Raw genomic sequence first — 20,460 nt, forward strand, 5'->3', positions numbered from 1 at the left:
CCAATGTGTTTCTGGAGGCTGAAGAGTCAGTGTGTTCGGAGTCCTTGGTTGCACTGCTTTTTACAAGTAGTGGTGTTTAGCATATATCCCTCTGTGTAACCTATTGAAGTGATTTAGGGCTCAAGGTGAATTTTTAAAGTAACACTAAACTCAGGCGTTAAACCTTAAAAATGCATTAAAGTATCTTGCCTATTCACAAAAATTGAACCTCATCTGTGTATTACTTGGCTGTAGACCTCAAATCATCCCTGAATTCATGCTGACACTGTCCTTCCTTCTGGAGGGTGGCCACTTTTGTTCCCTATGGTCCCGGTGTGTGTTGTAAAGTAGCCACCACTCCAAGCTCACTACCCTGATGGACTACAATCTCAAATTAGTAAACTAAGCGCTTGTTCACACCAAGCGTGTTCCACGCGTGTGAGCAAGGCCTCAATGTGAGATTATAGTCCATCCTGGGAGCGAGCTTGGAGCAGTGGCTACTTTACAACACGGACCATGGGGAGCAAAAGTAGCCACCCTCCAGAAGGAAGGACAGTGCCAGCACCAATTCAGAGATGATTTGAGGATCTACAGCTGAGTGATACACAAATAAGCTACATTTTTGTTAATAGTTAAGCTAATTTCATTCATTTTAAGATTTAGCTCCTGAGTAGTGTCACTTTTAAGAGCTTTACTTTCTCTAATTGTCTTAAACACCAGTGTCCCTAGGCATGAAAGTAAGGGTAAATCGAAAATTTTGAATTGCCACCAGAACAGGAATAGAGAGAGAATCTTCCAGTGGGGACAGACATTCCTCACCACGGAAAGATGTCCTCCCACTTTGAGTCTACAGGACAGGAGGCAAATGGAAATCTCCCTAATGAGGCACAGATGGCAAAAAGACAACTGTCATAACGCTATCCAAAATGGAAAAAAAAAAGTTTTGGCTTTACATATAAGTGTTTGAAAAACACTAGGCAAGCCCTGTCCTATGAATCCCATTTATTCTAAATCGATACAGGTCAGCTGAAAACACTTGGTTTTGAAGTGAATAAAAATTTAATTCAATGTTTTTGAGTAAATTAATGCAAGTGAAGGGTGGTGTGTTTTTAATAAAACTTCCCTGCGTGTTCTTCTAACAATGATCCACTATTAATATCGGTACCATGTTGTGGACTGACCCCCTCCCAGGTTAAAGGGTAAAATCCGGGGATGTGTGGCACAGATTGTATATTGGTTATTCTAAAATGAAATCCCATTATATAATTTATATTAACACAACTTCACTTTAAAAGGGAACTACGCCTGACCTTTTTTGGCCATACTCTTTAGGGTCACAGGAGAACATTTACTATGTCCTCCTGTGAACCAAAACTGAGCATATAGCGGGCTATTTCCTGCTATATGCTGACGGTGCAGAGCTGCAAAGCATCCCGGAAAGATCCACCTGATTGATAACTGGCTCTGGCTCTCTCGAGACTGAGCCAGCTCAGCCTGCCCCCTCCCCTGTCCATCGCTACAGTCAGTGCTGGAGGAATGGAGAGGGGAGGCGGGGTGGACCCTGCAGGGATCAGTGACTGACAGTCGCCACTCTTTTCAGGGAGAAGATCGGGAACGAAGCGATAAGACTCATGTGATTGCTCAGTTCTCGATCTACAGAGCCGACCTGTGCAGGGCCGGATTTACTCCCCCTGCCGCCCCAAGGCCAGGTTCCACAATACGCCCCCCCCCAGGACGTATGACAGCTGCAGTGTCGCATGTTGTCTCTAATTATGGGGGTGAGTGTATTTCACTCTCTCCATAATTCTCCTTTTCAGCTACTTTTCCCTTTTTTAAGGTGGAATATCTCTTTAAGGAAATAGCTGTTTTTTCACAAAAAATTAGAATGCCACATAGCAAGTTGGGGGAAAATCAATTTTTACATTTACTCACCAAGTAGCAATGGTTTATAAATTAGAAGGTTACCTGTGAAATACTCATTCATTAGGAACTCTAAGCTGTTCTTTATTCTTTTCATCCAGTCTCTGATTTTACTTAATCTTCTTTTCTTCTGTTTGTTACTAATATAGCAAAATATTTTCCACCTTTTTGTTAGAGAGCTTTTTCGTTCACATGTTTCCTTTTCAAGCAGCAGAGACACACCTTAATGAAAATTTTTATTAGCTCCCTTGGCTGTCAAAGAAGATTGAAATAACCAGTGCTGGTTAGTCTATAGTCTATAAACCTAATTTAAAGTAATCCATTTTCCTTGTGAGTATACACAGATTACTGTGGATTATGTTACCATCGAACCACTGTTGGTCACCGAATTGTCTTCTTCACATTGTTACTATCTTTAGAAAAGTTCTGGCATTGACCAAAACTTGCTGTCAGTGATGCCTCATTCCTGCCCTACCTACCGTCGACACAGCGACTCCATGGTTGCCAAAAGATCTAAGACAACACTAATAGGTTCCATTTCTGCGGAGTGCCTACTGGAAATCAATGCGTCGAAAGAGTTGGAGGCAAAACTTGAGGCTTTGATGCCAAAGAAGATTACAGTACATGACTGTGAGACTTGCCTGGCCGAAGTGCAAAGAGAAAAGGGTTCACAAAGGTCTTCCTCTTTTCAGTTTCCCCTTTCCATGTCAGACAAAAGATCTAGCATGTATGACCTAGAAAAACATTCCGTCTCATTGCCATCACCTCCTCAAAGATGCGTCCGAAGTTTAGATTTGTCTGGGTTACATGACCTTCTGCAACTCATTATGAACCAGAAAACTCACTCAGGCTCTTCAAGAATCTCCTTGTCAACAAGAGGTGGTATTTATGATGCAAACAACTTTGAAGAACCAGATAACTATTCCAGACCATTAACCTGGGATAAAGATTGTGACCGTAGAAAGCTCTCTACAAGCTGGAAACCAAAATCTCCTACTGAACAATGTGGGGATAGGAATTTAACTGGCTGCTGGGTGGTAGGTTAAATGACTTAATCCTGTATCTGTTTTGTCTTTGGGATGGATGGACAAATCCCTGACCCACCTGAATCTACATTTGCTCAATTTGTGGTGGCCCTTTGTTTTCATTATGAAAATGCTATCCTTCCCTGTGCGTCTCCAGCCTTCGTTATCAAGCTTACAACTCTAATTATTCTGAGAGCTCTGTGAAAATGGCCTGAAAGCGTGCTACTTGTTTAAGTGGAAAAGGCGTAGGAGAGAAAATGATCACTCAGTAGCATCCTTTTGCCAGTGATGCTGAAACTGCATCTCATTACACATGCAGAGCCGCAGAAAATTCCTGCCTCTCTCATTTCCCCTCTGCATGAAGCAATAACCTAACCAGTTTGATTGAGAGCAGTAATTAAATAAGTTGCACGTTCAGCAAAAACAGACAACCAATAAATTAGGCATTGAAACGTGGTCTTTCCAACAGATTTCATTCTCCGGGACCTCTGTGCAGCCAATTTCTTCCTGTGATTTTGAAGGCTTGTAGGCATTTCCTGCCCTTTTGCTGGGAGTAGGGAAGGTATCTCATATGCAATAAATTACCTAAGGTAACTTATATTGCTCATTTCAAGTTGTTTAATTGGCTCATTTAGTAAGCAGATCTTTTAATTACATTTGGCCATGTGCAGTCATCACCCATCTCCAGATGTCTGTTCAAAAAGATATTCAGTTATTCAAATTATATGCTGCTGAATATTTAGTATCCATCAGATGGGTTTGCCTTGTCTGCTCAAGCATGCTTCTGTCCTGCAATCTATTTTTAAGCTGTTGATACAGAACGCTTTCCAAGAGGCGGAAATTAACCTCAGCTCCTGCCGTTTCTCCAGCTGAACGTTTGTATGCCAAGGCATTCAGTCTTCCTAGTATGCCAGGTCGATAGTTTGTTTATAGAGACAATGTTGAATTGAATAGTTGAATAGTATGAAGGTCAAGTTCTGTGACTCAGTCTTAGAACATTGCAGTTAGCAGGAACCTAGGTTACATTTTTTTCCAAGTAATGTAGAGCAACATTTAATATCAAGATTACCAAAAAGACTTAAATATAGGACATAATGTAATAGATTTCAAATAGTAATGGTGTAAAGTAACCCACAGCAGCCAATCAATTTGGTCTTGTTTTATGACAGTTGTATAAGGACATAACTAACAGCAAGGACCAGTATGTTGTGAACAATGTACTCCCCCTTGCTGCAGATACCTGCTTAAGTATTTTGCTGACAGTTGTATGAAAGTGGCATCTGTGTTTTGACAGGCCTAAGTTCCAAAAATGATGGTCAGACCTGTCGTATTGTTTGTATATATTGGGCTGTACAAGTGCAGCTGTAAGATATCCATTCCTTAAGGATTGGTTGTTCTATCTGTAAAAATACACATGGGCATGAGACCATGGATGCCTGACTCAATTTTCAGCCTAATTTGGGCAACAAACAAATGTCTGATCTACCCACATGCACTTCACTAATTCGTAAAGGCAGTCAGATAAAAACAAAAAACACTTGCAGTTAGTGACAGACGGTGTCTGTTTTCACTCCTGCCACACTTGGGTTGAGTAGAAATACTTAGCCAAGCCAAACATTTGTGTTGAGAGACATGCCTGGAGATGCAGGTGCCAGATGACGGTTGGATGGTTTCTCTATGTTCACCCACCCTCTAGTGTCTATGAACACATTCAAGCCCTCCAATAATAATTTATCTGACACGAACATTCAAAGGAAATATTCCACAGGGAGTTGTTTGAGGCAATTTATATTTACCTTTTTGACAGATCAAAGGTCACCTGATTTTTTTTTTTTGGATTTGTAGGTTGGTGTCTTGATACCTGTTTTTGATATACTGCTATGTTTTTTTTAGTCCATGCACTGATTGCTTTACAATTGTTCGGAAAGTACCACTGCTGATGCGTGTACTTAGCCTGGCTACTCTAAACTGCTGGCAATTGATATCGGATGTACTCTTCTCACTGCGTTTTTTTATTCTGGGAGGTCTTACAAGAAAATGAGTGCAGGTTTGCTGTAAACATGCAGAACATGTTTGTGTAGGTTTATGTTGCTTCATATTGCATAAGCCGAGGCAAGTTGGACTTTTTACTATAGATTAAGGTTCTATGGTATTGCATTTCTGCTTTTGCAGACTTTAACTATAGCATGTAGCAAAAGACTAAAATCTAGAGCTGCATCACCAGATAATGCCCTTTGCGGTCTTTGTTGACTAATGCCTAAAATCTTCAAGTAGTTGTTTCATTGTAAGGCTGACCATTCAGAAACTATGGCAGATATACCACCAAAAACTAGCCCCTCCTTGTAGTTTAGTTTGCTATTGTACTGTTGTATAAGAGCAGCTAATGCTGCAAAAGTTATTTTATCTTGGGGGAAATGTTTCCACTACTCCATAGTTATGAACATATATGAAAAGTCCTAAAGGGAATGTGGGACCTCCTCATAATTGCTGTGGGCATGTAGGCTGTGTGTAGAGACTTTTTTTAATCAGGCTCTCTGAACGACATAAGCAGTTAAGTAATTTTATTCTCCAGAAATTAAAATATTGATTTTAGATGGACTCCCTGTTTAACCAGAGCATTGTGCAATAGTTTGGCACATAGAAACAAAAATCTGGCTTTTCAGGTCCTGGTATTACCAGTATAAAATGTTTCCTCCTTTGTTTCCTTTTCTGATTTCCAAATGCTATTTTCCTTTGCTTTTAACCTTCTGTGTGCACCAAGTGTCTGGAAAATCTTTCCAAATAACGGGTAATGCATTTTCTCAGTTGTCCCCAGGCAGCACCCCATTGAGAGTGAGTATCTACAACCCTGGGGGAGAGTTTTCAGATGGCAACAACCATGTCACTGTGATCAGTGTTTATTTGCACTACCCCTCAGAAGCAAAAGCCATTTTCTTTTTAGGAACACGACACAATGGTCCTGCATTCCAGGAGGTTATGATTGTCTGGACACCTGGGTAGCAGGTAAAGCTTATCCACCGACATCATGCCATCCTCCAGTGATGCAGGTGCTGAACTACCTTTACATGTTCACATATGTGAGCCATTTTTAAAAGGTGTGACTTGACACCTGATACTGTTTTTAACTTTTGGAGCTTGCTGGATGTGCATCAGGACAGCCAGTGCCCTATAGTGGTGTGTATGGGAGTCTTTTTTTTAAACCCCATTGTGAAGAACTTGTTACAGCTGCATATCAGCTCACTGGGCTAGAGTATGCTTGCAAGTCAGGTATATAAAAAAAAAAGACTGATTCACTTCAAACCGTTGCAAGTCTTGATTTTGGAGAATAGGCTAGATCAAGAAGATTTACCATCACATTATTCTTTTCTGCTCAAGTTTTTAGAGATTGGGTATACAACCCATAATGGATATCCTAATCACTCAAGTTAGGGAACACTTTCTTTTAAAATATTGAGATGCCATGGATAAAAGGGCTAAGCAAGTGAGAAGAGCCAAAATCCCAGCAGGGGTGCTTACTAAACCTTTATCAGTTCAACAAGTGACATCCGAAGCAGCGCAAACAGCCTGCCAAAGCCCGGCCGTAAGCCCCGTAAATGACAGCTGAGCGGATCTCACGGATCCCATGATGTCCCGGCCGGCTCCACCCAGTTATTGGCCGGCACCTGCTAGGAGACTCTAGCAGGTGTCGGTCAATAGGAAACAGTTGGGCGTAGCTAGCTGTCACTGCTAGCTCCGCCCAATATTTTTTTCTTTTTAAAAATATCCTTATTTATTAAGTTCAGTATTTATTTACATTTTTAAATATTTTTTAACCTGTTTTTCTATTTTTTACTATTTTCTATTCTGCTTGGTACCATGCTATTTACTCACTGCCATTCTGCCCCTATGAGAAGGGGTAAACAGCAGCGAGCGAGCTGCCAGAGCTTCAGCTCAGCCGATCCAGAGCATGTTCGGCTGACCAAATGCAGCCAATGTACGCCTGAAATCAGCCGTACTGAGCCGGATTGAATAGCCAAATCGGCTATTCTATTGAATCGGCTGCCTGAGATCTGAAAGAACTAAAAACCATGGAAATGGCTGAATTTTGCAAGCTCGCCTTCCTATCCAAAGGGGCATATTAAGAGTAGAGATTTACTGTGGCTGTCCCTTTTTTTAAAATGTGAATTTTGAAAAGTGTCCCCTCTAAGCCCTCACTACAAGTACATATACACACTGATTGCAAAGATTCTTAGAAAAGTTCAGAGAGCAGAAGTGATAACATTGCTTTCAAATTTTCCCTGGGGAATTTGAATCTTAAAGCTTGTAACCATGTTGCTGGAGGACTTTCTACTGCTACAGCAAAACATGTTCTCTCATGTGAGTCAGTCCTTTTAACCTAAAACACATTGTTTCTTTTGAACAGCTTGAAATACTGAGCAGCAGTTCATGCTAGCAAAGTACATTCTGTCTAAAGAAGTATGATTGTTCTTAAGAGACCTAAAGAGGTGACGTTCCGAGGTATATCAAATAATTATTTGGCAGCAGTTATAGGGTCTCATTCAGTAGAGGTTCTCTAGCATTGGCACTGTCCTTATTATAGTTTAAGGGGTTTTAATTGGCCAGTCTGTTTTCAAGCATATCTTAACAAAAAGATTGCTTACAGTGACAGGCAATTGTCAATCTAAGCATCACATCTGCACATCATGTTGGAATCTCATTGTAGCCTTGAAAAATCAAGCTCTACTACTACAGGCTGCCTGCAGACAATTACAGGAGGGGGTTGGATAGAAGACCAGTCATCCTTGCGAAAGGAGAGAGAGCAGTAGTGACTGGTCTTTATTATAGGAAGCCCCTGCACAAAGACAAAGGCACGCTGAATTACTATGAATACATCCCAAGATTTAAGTAAGAATACACATTTCTTGTATGTAGACAAATACCATGAAGAGAAGAACGGGTAGCCTTTTGAAAAATGTTTTTTACAGGGGAGTTGCCATTCACTATCTTCGGGTGCTGCCTAGACAACTGAGATTTTTTAGTTTTCTTCACAAAATTCACATCTAATGTTTTGCTTTTCAGCATGGAGTTACTGCCACACCTTCTATGCACTCTGGACTCGCTCAACATAATTACCAAGACCTGAGCACGGCGTACCAAGTTGTGCAGCCAACCACAGCCTCGTCTGTCCAGTTTGGGGCTGTTCCACCTGTATTATCCAGCCAGGTATGAGATTAAAATTTGCCTGGCTTGAATCTGTTACATCTTTCCGGTGAGTGTCTGTCCTAAATATATACACTCACTGGCCACTTTATTAGGCACACCTCTTCAACTGCTCGTTAACACAAATATCTAATCAGCCAGTCGCATAGCAGTAACTCAGTACATTTAGGCATGTGGACATGGTCAAGATGGCCTGCTGAAGTTCAAACTGAGAATCGGAATGGTGAAGAAAGGTGATTTAAGTGACTTTGAACATGGCATGGTTGTTGGTGCCACACGGGCTGTTTTGAGTATTTCAGCAACTGCTGATTTACTGGGATTTTCACACACAACCATCTCTCGGGTTTACAGAGAATGGTCTGAAAAAGAGAAAATATCCAGTGAGTGGCAGCTCTCTGGGCAAGAATACCTTGTTGATGCCAGAGGTCAGAGGAGAATGGCCAGACTGGTTCAAGCTGATAGCAAGGCAACAGTAACTCAAATAACCACTCATTACATCCAAAGTATGCAGAAGAGCATCTCTGAACACACAACACATTGAACCATATGGGCTACAGCCACAGAAAACCACACCAAGTGCCACTTCTGTCAGATAAGAACAGGAAACTGAGGCTACAGTTTGCGAGTGCTCACCAAAAATGTAAACTAGAAGATTGGAAAAATGTTGCCTGGTCTGATGAGTCTCGATTTTCTATTGCGACATTCAGATGGTCAGGTCAGAATCTAATGTAAACATGAAAGCATGGATCCATCCTGCCTTGTATCAACGGTTCAGGCTTGTGGCGCTTCGCATCATGGATGTGCAGCTGACAAATCTGCAGCAACTGTGTGATGCTATCATGTCGGTATGGACCAAACTCTCCAATTCTTTGTGGCATTGATTCAGCAAGGTGATGGAAACATTCCTTAAAGTAGTTCTGAAAAAAGTACTAGCAAGGTGTACCTAATAAAGTGACTAATGAGTGTAGAACGGTGGTCATACAAAAATCAGCAACTTTATTGAGCTAAAGATGTTCGAAAGCTAAATTGATGTATTTATCCTGTCCATGTAAAATTTCCCCTCTGGCCAACTGATATTCTTTTAACATCAAATGAACAGAAATAAAGTTGCCCACCATTTGGTTATTTGGCTGCCAATATACCTGCTAAAATCTGCAAATAAAATATTTTGGTTATAAATAGCGCAAGTATGCATATTAATTTTTATTAACTCCCAGCATACCTTTTTAGGCATGCATTCTCCCTAGGATGATCACTATTGAGATAAGCAAGGAGAATACACTTCTAAGTAAATGTTGAGGATGCTTTCTATCTTACAGCAAAATCGCTGTACCCGCTCTCCTTCTCTTAAGCAGATTTCCCTTTTTGCATGTTTCTGGTACATTTTACAGATGCCTTTTGTGGTCTAGAAAAGATGACAGGGTTGCTGTGTTAACCATTAAAAAGTAAAAAAATATAAACATTTTAAACTGAGGAAGATTCTCCTTCTGTGAAGAAATTTGGAGCAAATTTAAAATTGTATGAAACTCCAGTGAACAATGAGAAGTGCTTCTTAGTATGGTTATATATGTTTTTGGGGTAAAATAATTTTTTGTGTCGCGACAAATAGATTGTCATGAGGGACAAGTAGATTGGACCCCCACTTTGGTCCTTGGGCAAGTGTTTATTTTTTATTTTATTTCCACACCCCTGTATACTACCAGTGCTGTGATTATAAGAGCTGTTGCTCTCCTACACAGAAGCTGTACTGTAGTTTATCCGCCCCTCCTTGCCTCTTGTCCATTCACAGATCTCCTTGTATATTTTGAATGGTTCACAGAAAACAGGATGTTCTGCGAGTGGACAAGGGAAGAGCGGATAAACGAATGTACCATTCCACAGCTCTCATAGTCACAGCACCAGAAGTATAGTGATAGCTGTACGTTCCAGCATATATAAATGTACAAATTAACTGAAGATTCCTTCTGTTTACAGTCCAAAACAACTGCCCAAAGCTAACTTTTTTTTTCTATTATGAACATTTTTGTGGCTGGAATTCTGCTTTTGTTTTGAGTCTTTGCAGGTGTCTTAATGTTTGTGTATTTTGTTTTTATTTGAATGACAGCAACCAGTTCAACACCAAGCTCTTCTACAGCAAATCCCATCTGGGCAGTCTGTCTGTCCTGTGCCACCTACCTCCCATACATACCCTCAGTACCAGCCCCCGCTTACGCCGGCTCCACCAAACCCACTACAGAGAAATACAGTACCATTGCAACAGCACCAGGTACCTACATCACAGGTAAAGCCTTCTCATTTTAATACTTTGTCATGCAATCTGGTGGTTACGTCTTTCAGCGTTTAAGTGGTTTTCCAAGATAAATAACAAAATGACCCTTGCTTCTGACCTTTTTGTAGTTTGATCCCATTCCTGCCCACCTGATGTGTCTTGAGACATGAGATTTTATGGGCAAATATTTTATCAAGAGCAATGGATAAAGAAAGATTTAACCTGTGGTTGCATCATAGCCCATGTATTGTACATGTCCACTAATTGGGTATTGACCTTGCTTTAGGAAACACGGATCTCTGGATTATATGCAATTAAAGGAATATTGAGGAAATAGGAACAATTCTGAATCAAGTGTAGAGCTTTTCCTGTAGGTTGCAAACCCCAGCTATTAGACAGTCTATAGTTTGCTATACATAAGCTTTAGTAAAGTTTAGTTTTAGTGGCTAGTGAAGGTCACCTTATGCCTAATATGCATATAAATTACTTGGCCAAAGGTTTGTGGACACCTGACCATCACATCTATATGAGAGTTTTGGATATCTCATTCCAAAACCATAGGCACCTACAACCCCCTCCTCTTTGCAGCGGTAAAAAGCCTCCACACTCCTGGGAGGTCTTTCCACAAGATTTTGGAATGGTCTGTGGGAATTTGTTCAAAAGAGCATTAGTTGGGTCAGGTACTAATGTTGCATGAGAAGACCTGGCTTGCAGTTGAAGTCCCAATTCGTCCAAAAGGTCTTGAGTTCCTTTGCTCCAAATTAGTAAACTGTCTATGCACCGGGCTTTGTGCACCTGAACTCATTAAATGGGAGGTGTCCACATACCTTTGGCCATATAGTGTAGTTAGTCCAAATATATGGATTTTTGACTTTTGCCATCTAATAGTTGTCTTCTCGAGTTTCTATTATGTGGAATAGAAAATGTGACTGAAAACTTTCTTCTTTGTCTTCAGAATATTGCAGACTTTCTGCAGGGCAACTAACAAATTAATCTATCACATACAGCTATATTCTTGTATAGATAGATTTATTATAGATTAGGTGACCTGTGATTAGATAAAGTAGGATTGGGCACATTGCCTATGTGTGAACAATTTATGGCTGGTCTCCATAACAAAGATCTCACTGCTTACATTCATGCTATTTACGAAGGCCTAAATGGAGATTTCACGAACAAGAAGGACCGGTTTAATTATCAAAGAAAACCATTTAATCTCTAATTTTTTTATAAACGTTCATGTCTAATAACATTTTGTTTTACAAGTAATGTAAACCATTTTGACATGTTGGAGGGCTCCACTAATATATTAATGCAGTACATCAGTTTAGGTACTGAGGACCTTATCATAGTCATGGTTGGTCATGCCAGTTTTCCTTGTAAATTCCAGTGAATAGTATTTAAAGTAAAAGAGTGAATGGGACTTGATCTTTACTAAATTCCTTTACTAAATTCCTTTACAGTATGGATAGGGTAATGAGAAATTTCAAATCTAATATCATCTGATTCCTTTAGCTAAAAAATCTGAAGTGTTATACAGTACTTTGATTATATTGGGCCAGTCCCTGCAAAACCGATATACAGAGATGGGTAAATAACAGATTGTGATACACATCAGCTTTTTGGAGATTTTTGATGAAAACATGTGGCCAGACTGTGGACATTGACATGCTCATCAAAAATAAGTGCACGTTCAGCGAAAATGCACGTTTGCCCCCCTGACCCAAACGTCCACCCTTGACCGATGCATACTCACTGACATCTGGTGCCTGTGTCTTTACTAGTTTTTTGACCTGCGCCAAAGTCCTCTGCTGGTCATGCCAGAGGGGGAGTGGAGCTCTGTTAGGTCAGGGGACAGGGACAAAAAGAATAAATGCACTATCTCTGAAAGTGCACTTATTCTTTAAGCAGTATATAAGCTTTAAAGCAAGCACTCGTTGACCTCGGGATGAATTGTTTCCAGGTTCACAGGAGAAGCATTGAAGTTGTTAAAAATCCTTCTCTCAGCAGCTAACCTCAAACTACTACACCCCCCCCAGCAGTGACTTGACAGTCTTTCAGGTTTTTAATCTCTGAAATAAATACAGAGTTGCTAGTCCTGGAAGGAAGAACAGGGTGAGCAACTTACTGAGAGGACTTTGAGAATGCACTGCTCCACAGTGCCTGCAGGTACAGAGGTCAACAAGGGCTTGTTTTAAAGCTGATTTACTGCCTGAGAAAATGTTAATTCTTGAGTATTTACACCCTGACCACAAGTACACTCTGCACTTGCTGTTGAGATCTGTGCATCTGCCTTTCCATGTCCACCAACCTGCCGTGGCAATTACAAAGGGATCTCCCTCTCCCTGTTGGATTTTTATTTACTATATTTTACTTAATAGAGAATGCCAAAGGAGATTAGTGGTGGTCCTGTGGGTTGGTGCTGCTACCTTTTTGGTGGCAAGATTTTGCTGCAAGTGTTTCCAAAATATACAAGTAAACATGTGGCTGATTCAGCCCACCAATGAAAATGTGTTTTGTTTTTTTGGTGTGAAAGTTTAATACCAAAATGTTAAACACTGTTTGCATTTTGAAGAGGAATCCCCACCCAGACTTGGATATAAATGAAGTACTATGCTTACTGAGTTTGTGCAGTGTTGTATTAACGGCAGTAATTTCTTATTTTTTTTTTTTTGTGCATTGTCTTTCAGCTTCCTCCGTATCCTCTCATACCAGCAGTTACTCCTCTTACAGGACTCGAGAGCCTCCCTGCCAATCTCTCTGACTTACCTGCTGTCCGTATCACCCCCCTGCCTGCTCCCTGTCAGTATTTCCCACCAGGTGTGGTTATGCCCAACTTTTCCGTCACTCCTGCAGGGCCCCCGTCAGGGCAGTCAGTCACCCCGCAGTTGGTGCTACCATATGAGACTAATCTTTTGCCAAATATCCAGGTTGCTCCCATACCTTTACTAGCAGTGGCAACATCTGGCATGCCAGGATTAATGACCCCACAGCCGCCAACACAACATCCTCAATCACAGGCGTACCAGGCCTCTTTTCAGCAGATCATTCAGAGTGATATCCCTTCTGTTCATCTCTCCCCAAGTGTTCTGCCTGTGTCACAACAATCCCATCCTCCTCTTCCTCCTCAGTCACATCATCCAAGCATAACCCATCCTCCTGATCAGACTACATCTGGGGCTGGGAACAAGGTAATATTTTGCGACAATCCACTGATTTCTACATTTTGTCACGAAAAGAAAAAAAAAAAACCTGACCTTAACCACAGGGGTTCGAGCAAGGACATGATTGGTAGGTCCGAGAGATCCCATTGCAACAGAGGAAAAACTGTCACACACATGCAATGCTTCTTCTGCAGAAGGAGCACCCCAACATGATCTAGCATCTAGCCATGTTGGTCGTATGTGTTATCATGCGTACATTACATGGGCATGTGTACAAGGCTGCCAGAATTTAAAGTAGTAGTTCATTTTACCTGTTATATACCGTAGGTGGAATTTTTAGAAAATGTTTGTACACCGGAAATCACATGACTTGAATTTACTTGTGTTTGTAAGCAGAAGGTAGCCATAAGCTCTTTTATCTGGAGAAATGAAATGACTGTCAATATGGAACAATAGATCAATGATGAATTTGTGAAAATGACAGCATCTTAGCTTGGTATTGGCAAATTGACTTGTAAGGCTTTTAAGTGTATTCTTACATGTACTGAGCAGATGTTTCACTAAAAATTGATTTATCTATCATTATGTAAGAAAAAGAGACATGATAAATATTGAGGACAAGTTTACTATATCTAAAATTAAGCACAACTAAACCAAATTACTAAAATCTCTCATAAGCTTTATCATGTTTAAGTGTATGTAAAGCCTAAACCTTTTTAAAGGTAGACTGAAGAATGGTTAACGCACCCATTGCATCCTCTTTATTTATTATTGACCTCCATTTAGGATGCATATACGTACAATAATAAGCTGGTGCTTGTGCAGGTAGACAAAGTGGCTGAAAGAAGATGGAGGAAATCAGCATCCAAAAGTTTGACCACCTCAAAATTATTTTTCTTGCAATCATTTTATAATTGCTAGTAGAGTTCTTTCCATTAAAGACTGTGTTGTCCATCTGTGCACGGAAGGATTACATTTGTTACTAAAAAAAGGCAGCTTTTTTTCATATGCAATACTTTAGTAAACTGTTCTAGTAAGAGCCCTTTCTCACAGGCATTACGATGAGGTCCACCAGTCAGCTTTTCAGTTGATTCTGACTGGTAGCCCGGTGTTTGTCGGCAGCCATACCTAAACTGATGTGTGTCTGTTTACATCCGATTACCCCCTAACTCCAGGTAGGTTCGGAAAACGAAACCTCCTTTTTGGTGGACCTGTTCGTGGCAGATCGGGGGTAATCTGATGTAAACTTGTGTCCGTTTACATTCGACTCCCCATAGACCAACATGTGTCCGGTAATTTGTCCAGTATTTTCTTCCATCTTGCGATGGAGGAAAAAAAAGACATGGATGTCACAAAAGTGGCATCCGTTCCAAACTGCTCCAATCAGCAGGGAATCTGTGCATGGACCCCCTGCTGATTGGATATGAAAGCGCCCGTGTGAATGAGGCCTTACAGTTTAGGCCTACTATAGTGCAATAGTCCAGGAAAATTAATATGAACTAGCAACAACCTACATATGTGCCAATATACATAAATGAACTTCCTTTTGAAGTCCTATTATGCTTTTTATACCCATATAACATACAGAATATGGGACTGAGAATATAATATATATATATATATCAATAAGCACTCTTTGCTTTCAAGAACTTGGTGTTGCTTAGTTTTCATTTCAAACACAAAGAAATTACAAACAGGTTAGCAGTGATAACCATGTGGTTAGGCTTAAACCACATGGGTATTGTTTAAAGATGCTTTCCACCTTTAACACCAGGTTCCATGTTACACACATATTTAAAGTGCAACATGGTGCCATACCACAGCCCCCCACCCTCAACTCACCCCCACCCACTTACGTAAATCACAGGGTTCCTCTCCACCTGCACAGCCACGTGAATGAAGAAAATAATGGTATCACTGCAATTTTAGTCCATTGATAACATCCTCCAGCACCATAACCAAAGGTTCCTGCCTTGGTATGTACCTGGGGCTGTTGGAACAGCCTGCAGGAGCCTGTGCATTGAACCCGCAATCCACTGATTGCTGTTTGCCGGCTCCAGTGCAAAAAAAAATTCAGTTTTGCAATGAATGCACGTATTAATTTTTTGCGAAGGCCTTTAATCTGCAGAGTGGGAGTGGACGTTGTGGCTTTAAAGTATTAAGCAGACTTTAGCAAGCTTCAGTTCAAAGTAAACAAAATAGACTTACTGTTGCCTTTTCTTCTGCAGCATTTGGTCTTGGGTGCTGCTATCTTTACTGCTAACCATATAGTGAAGGAATTTCTCATCAAATCGATCAATAGATCTAGAAATAGGCATCTGAAATTATAAACAAAGCTTGAGCTTTGCTCTGCTTGCTAAGCCTCCCTATTGGTAAATAAGGCATGTGGTTTTCACTGAAGGTGATTTCTGCTTACGCCTAGCATGCTTAGTATTCACAGTATGCACAGTTTAAATTGCGCAGGTTCAGTGAAGTGAGCTGCATTAATAACTTATCACCTTACATTTTTTACATATAAAAAGATGTTGGCCTAGCTATATCTTATGCCCCTTTTGAAATATAAGCCGTTTGTCCGTTTCATCATTTAAATGATGGGAAGGAGACGTAACCAATGAACACTGCCACTGTTCTAAAAGTATGACCTTTTTAAAAGTATTTTTCTGGCAATAGTTTTATAATTGCTAGTAGAGTTCTTTCCATCAGAGATTGTGTTGTTCATCATTACCGAGATGCCAGCTTGCTACCTTTTTGTACAAGCTCCCTTGAGCTGTCCTAGCGCAGTAGTAGTAAATCATTGCACCATCGAATGTTTTCTTCATTTCAAGAAAATAGAGCCTGTAATGGAAGCAGATATGTTCTGCGGGAACAAAAGGATTCATCTTGGATATTCGACTTCAGTAAACTGTAAAAGATGATGGTCTTAAACTAGGATACTGAAGGTGCACAATAAAGTATCCCATACCAACATCTAATATTTTTGGATTGGTTCAGAAAATATATTAATGGAAGGAGTAATTCAAGTACCGATAAATCTAGCTTGTGATTTATTTAAGTTCTAAGTTTTGTTAGAGGTCAGATTTGTAAATGTAATCATTTGGCACACACAATCTCAATTTGATCTTCATTCTACCAAATGGATATATATTTTATTCATCAATAAGGCATTTTTTTAATTAGAAATAATGTTTAGTTGCTTACAGTGTTGAAACAAAATGTACTACTACTTTAACATTTTGCAATTCCTGATTAGAAGGCGCATGTCAAGAAATTTACATCCATAGGTAAAGCTTTTTCTGTTTTTATGAATAAAAAAAGATGACTATGCTTTTGATTCTGAGAGCATGCAATCTTTTTTTTTTTTTCTTTTTATTTTCCTACCCTTGTCTTTATTTCCATTTTTACATGATCATTTGATATTTCAGTGTATGATACCTAATGTAAACATAATAATAATGTGATATACGTTATTAGCAGTTAACTGTTGTTGTTTCAGCCACTGTATATTTCTACTTTGGATATGATCAGAACTCATCTCTGTAGTCAGTAGAATCCTATGCAGGGCTAATTAGGGATGCACACACAGTCAAAAGGTTCAGATTTTATCTGCTGTGAGGTCAACAAAATTTACCTTTTCGAAGCATGATATTCTACCAATAGTTTGAAAAAATTGCTTAGATAAGCTCTCCGGCTGCTGGTAAATCTTGTGGATGGTAGTGCCCCTTGCAGACTTGTTCCGAGTGCCGTCAGGTACTTAATATCACCAATGGATCCATTACACAAATCCTGGCTGAATGTTCCTTTTTTGATTTAAATGAAGAGGCGATGAAAAAGATATATGATTCAGACACTCTACCTGTGATTATTTCCCAGGGAACGGTAGCTTTCTGGACAGGTTTTCTAACCTGTACAATTTGTTGTTTCGGAGCAGGTTGTTCCCATTCACATAAGATCGTCACAATGTGTTGCTCAAATGCTATTTCAGGGCAACAAAAATAAACAGCCCTGCTTGAATATAGTATTTTTGGTAAAGACCACCAATGTTCGGCACAAAAAGGTTTTAGGGGGACAAATAGGTGTATACACTATATGGCCAAAAGTGTGTAGACACCAGTGCCAATTATTGAGTTTAAGTGGTTTTAGTGAAGCTTACTCTTAATGCGGCATAGAAACACATTTAAACAATTATGTATTTTTAACCTTGTGGCAGCAGTTTAGGAAATGCCCTTTTCTGTTCCAGCCTAACTGTGCTCCTGTGCACAAAGCCAGTTCCATGGAGTGGAGGAACTTGTAGCCTAAGCCTTGACCTCAAAGCTGTTGTGCCCCTGTAACTGGAACAGCGATTGTGAGCCAAATCTCTGTATCCAACTTCAGAACATGACTTCGCAAATTCTCACTGGCACACTCGAAAATATTCTGCTAAGCCTTCTCAAAAAAAATGTAGGCTTTTAAAGCTGAAAAAGGGAGAGGGGGGGCACAACTCCATAATAATGTGTGTGGTGCTGGATTGGGATAGGTGTAATGTTTGTGTCTACAAATAGTTGTCCATTTAGTGTATTTTTTTAAATATATACATATATTCATAGGATTGAACATAACTGTTTAAATAACTGCTTTTCATCAATCATGTACAGGTCATTGGTCTTTCCCAGTATAAAGTGGACTTAACTACCCCCGTAGGAATTTTGCCGGTTGCATCGATGTCTCCACCTGTCCACTTTCCCTCAGAAATTTCCCAGCCATTGCAAGGACAGGATCACCTCGCCCAACCTTCTGTACCACATATGCCACATACCGAGGCAGTCTTGGCTGAGAATCAGAGTATATCCTATCCAAGTCTTGGCATTTCCCAACCTGAGTCTCATAACCTCACTCACATCCAAGCTACCCGGTCATTTACAGAATCTGCTTATGAGGTAGATTTTTTTTACTTTCTTTTATTCAGGCTGCCCTTTGACATTTTAATTGTAATGTCTCTACTGATGTTAGAAATATTTAACTAACTAAACAATTAAACTAATTGTATCATTTCATCTTTTAGGAGCAACACAATCAAGAAAATCTGCCAAGCTCGACTCAAAGCTTTGATAAGTGAGTTATTTCTGTTCATCAACCATGTTATTGTAGGCACTCTCTTTATTGTTAGTCAGCAAGATTAAAGTAGAAAGTTCTATAATGAAGGACATTTACATTAATATTTTCTTTATAATTTCAGTACTAGTGGTTAAAAGTCTCCAGATTCTGGCATTCTGGCTTTTTTTTTTTTTTAAGCAATCAATGTAATGATTATTAGTGGCCATAGACTGATGGATATTTCCCCATAAATAATGTGCAAGGAGCTTTCCAAGTGTTTTGAGTGAGCCATCTGAGTGCCATTACCCACTGTGGTTCTAATGTTGACATCAAAACATGCTGGATACTGTACATTTTCCTCCTGCTTTATAGCAGCATTGGAGAGGATCGTCTCTGCTTGCAAGGAGATTATTCCAAAATGTGTATGAAGTTTTGAGGAGTACTTCAACTGCCAAACATGTTGACTTGCCTTAGTGTCAGAAATGACCCATGACAAGTGTCACTTGTAAATATCAGTCATTCTACAGCCACCTTATGTGCAAGATGCAGTAACCCTCATTTGCTTATTACTTCTTTGCTTACTGTCATCTGTGTCTAATAAGGGAGGATAGCAGTGTCCTGTAGATGCAACAGCAAGCAAGAGGAAACTTTTACATTTAGGGAAATCCTCTCTTGGACAGTGCCACCACAATATGTCCTCATTGAAACACTTCCTCTCTATCCTTGCTGATAACTCAAAATTAAGAATGTTCTCATCACTTTCTGCCATCAGGACCATGGTTACTAGAGAAAATAGGGTGAATCTCCCCAGTAGGGGCACAGACAGCAATAAAAACCTGACTTGCAACCCTTCTTTTCACACCATAATGTGATACCCAAATCTAGATATTGAAGATCTGTTCTCCATCTGATGAAAGCAGCTAGGCTACCCTGTTTCCGCGAAAATAAGACGTAGCCCGAAATTAAGACCTAGTACCATTTTCGGGAATTGATAAAATATAAGACCTACCCCGAAAATAAGACCTGGTTGTGACCATTCCCAGGGCCGGTGGTGGCATAAGGGGGAACTTGAAGAGCCGCGGGAGAGAATCAGCTGTGCCAACAAAGGCAGCGCTAGAGGAAGCATGGAGGCAGCGCAGGGAGCAGAGCCGCATAAGCCAATATTTCCTCTATAGCGCTGGCTCCTGTCACAGGTGGAGTGATACCAAATGCACTCCGCCTGTGAGGAATCTATAGTGAACGTGCGCTTCATTCATTCTGGTTACCAAATTGCTCTTGGAAAGGTATGGCAACCCTGATTGCCCTGATCACTCTATTCTTAACTTTGCCATTTTGGATTATTTAATTTGTATTTGCATTATCTTTGGAGTGTTATACATAAAAAAAAAAAGACCTACCCTGAAAATAAGACCGAGTGTGTTCTTATTTTCGGGGAAACACGGTAGTTGTATCCCTGACATGTGGAAACAGCAATGTGCCCCTCTTTTGCCTTATGGCTTAAGAAGGTGAATACATTTTGGCATGTGGAAGATCTTGTTTCATCTGGAAGGGCCAACCCCCCTTCCCATCAATGGAGAATGGCAACCAGATGGCAGGGCGGCGGGGTTAGTGTAAATTTTTTTACTGTTTCTTTATTTTTTTACTTTTTTAGCACTTTTTTGTTTTTTATTTATTTCTTTTTTGTTTTTATCAATTTAATTTTTTTTAGATTTTTATTTATCATATTTACTTTTTAAAATCTTATTGTTTTTTATAATTTTCTAATTTGTTATTTTTTACTTTTTAATCACCTTTTTATTTTTTTATTTCATATTTTTTTAATTTATTTAATTTT

The 20,460-nt window shown here is 39.9% G+C and overlaps 1 protein-coding gene across 1 annotated transcript in view; it reads left to right on the top strand.

Moving 5' to 3' along the window:
• Positions 1-20,460, top strand: part of WNK2 (WNK lysine deficient protein kinase 2) — a 162,387-nt gene that overhangs the window by 96,700 nt on the left and 45,227 nt on the right. The window contains exons 9-13 of the mRNA XM_018567015.1: positions 7,983-8,126; positions 10,228-10,404; positions 13,083-13,583; positions 18,188-18,469; positions 18,595-18,644. Of these exons, the coding sequence (XP_018422517.1) occupies positions 7,983-8,126; positions 10,228-10,404; positions 13,083-13,583; positions 18,188-18,469; positions 18,595-18,644 (1,154 nt within the window). The remainder of the gene's footprint in view (positions 1-7,982; positions 8,127-10,227; positions 10,405-13,082; positions 13,584-18,187; positions 18,470-18,594; positions 18,645-20,460) is intronic.

This window comes from Nanorana parkeri, unplaced genomic scaffold (genome assembly GCF_000935625.1).
Source record: "Nanorana parkeri isolate BGI_ZX_2015 unplaced genomic scaffold, ASM93562v1 scaffold997, whole genome shotgun sequence".
Taxonomy (NCBI): domain Eukaryota; kingdom Metazoa; phylum Chordata; class Amphibia; order Anura; family Dicroglossidae; genus Nanorana; species Nanorana parkeri.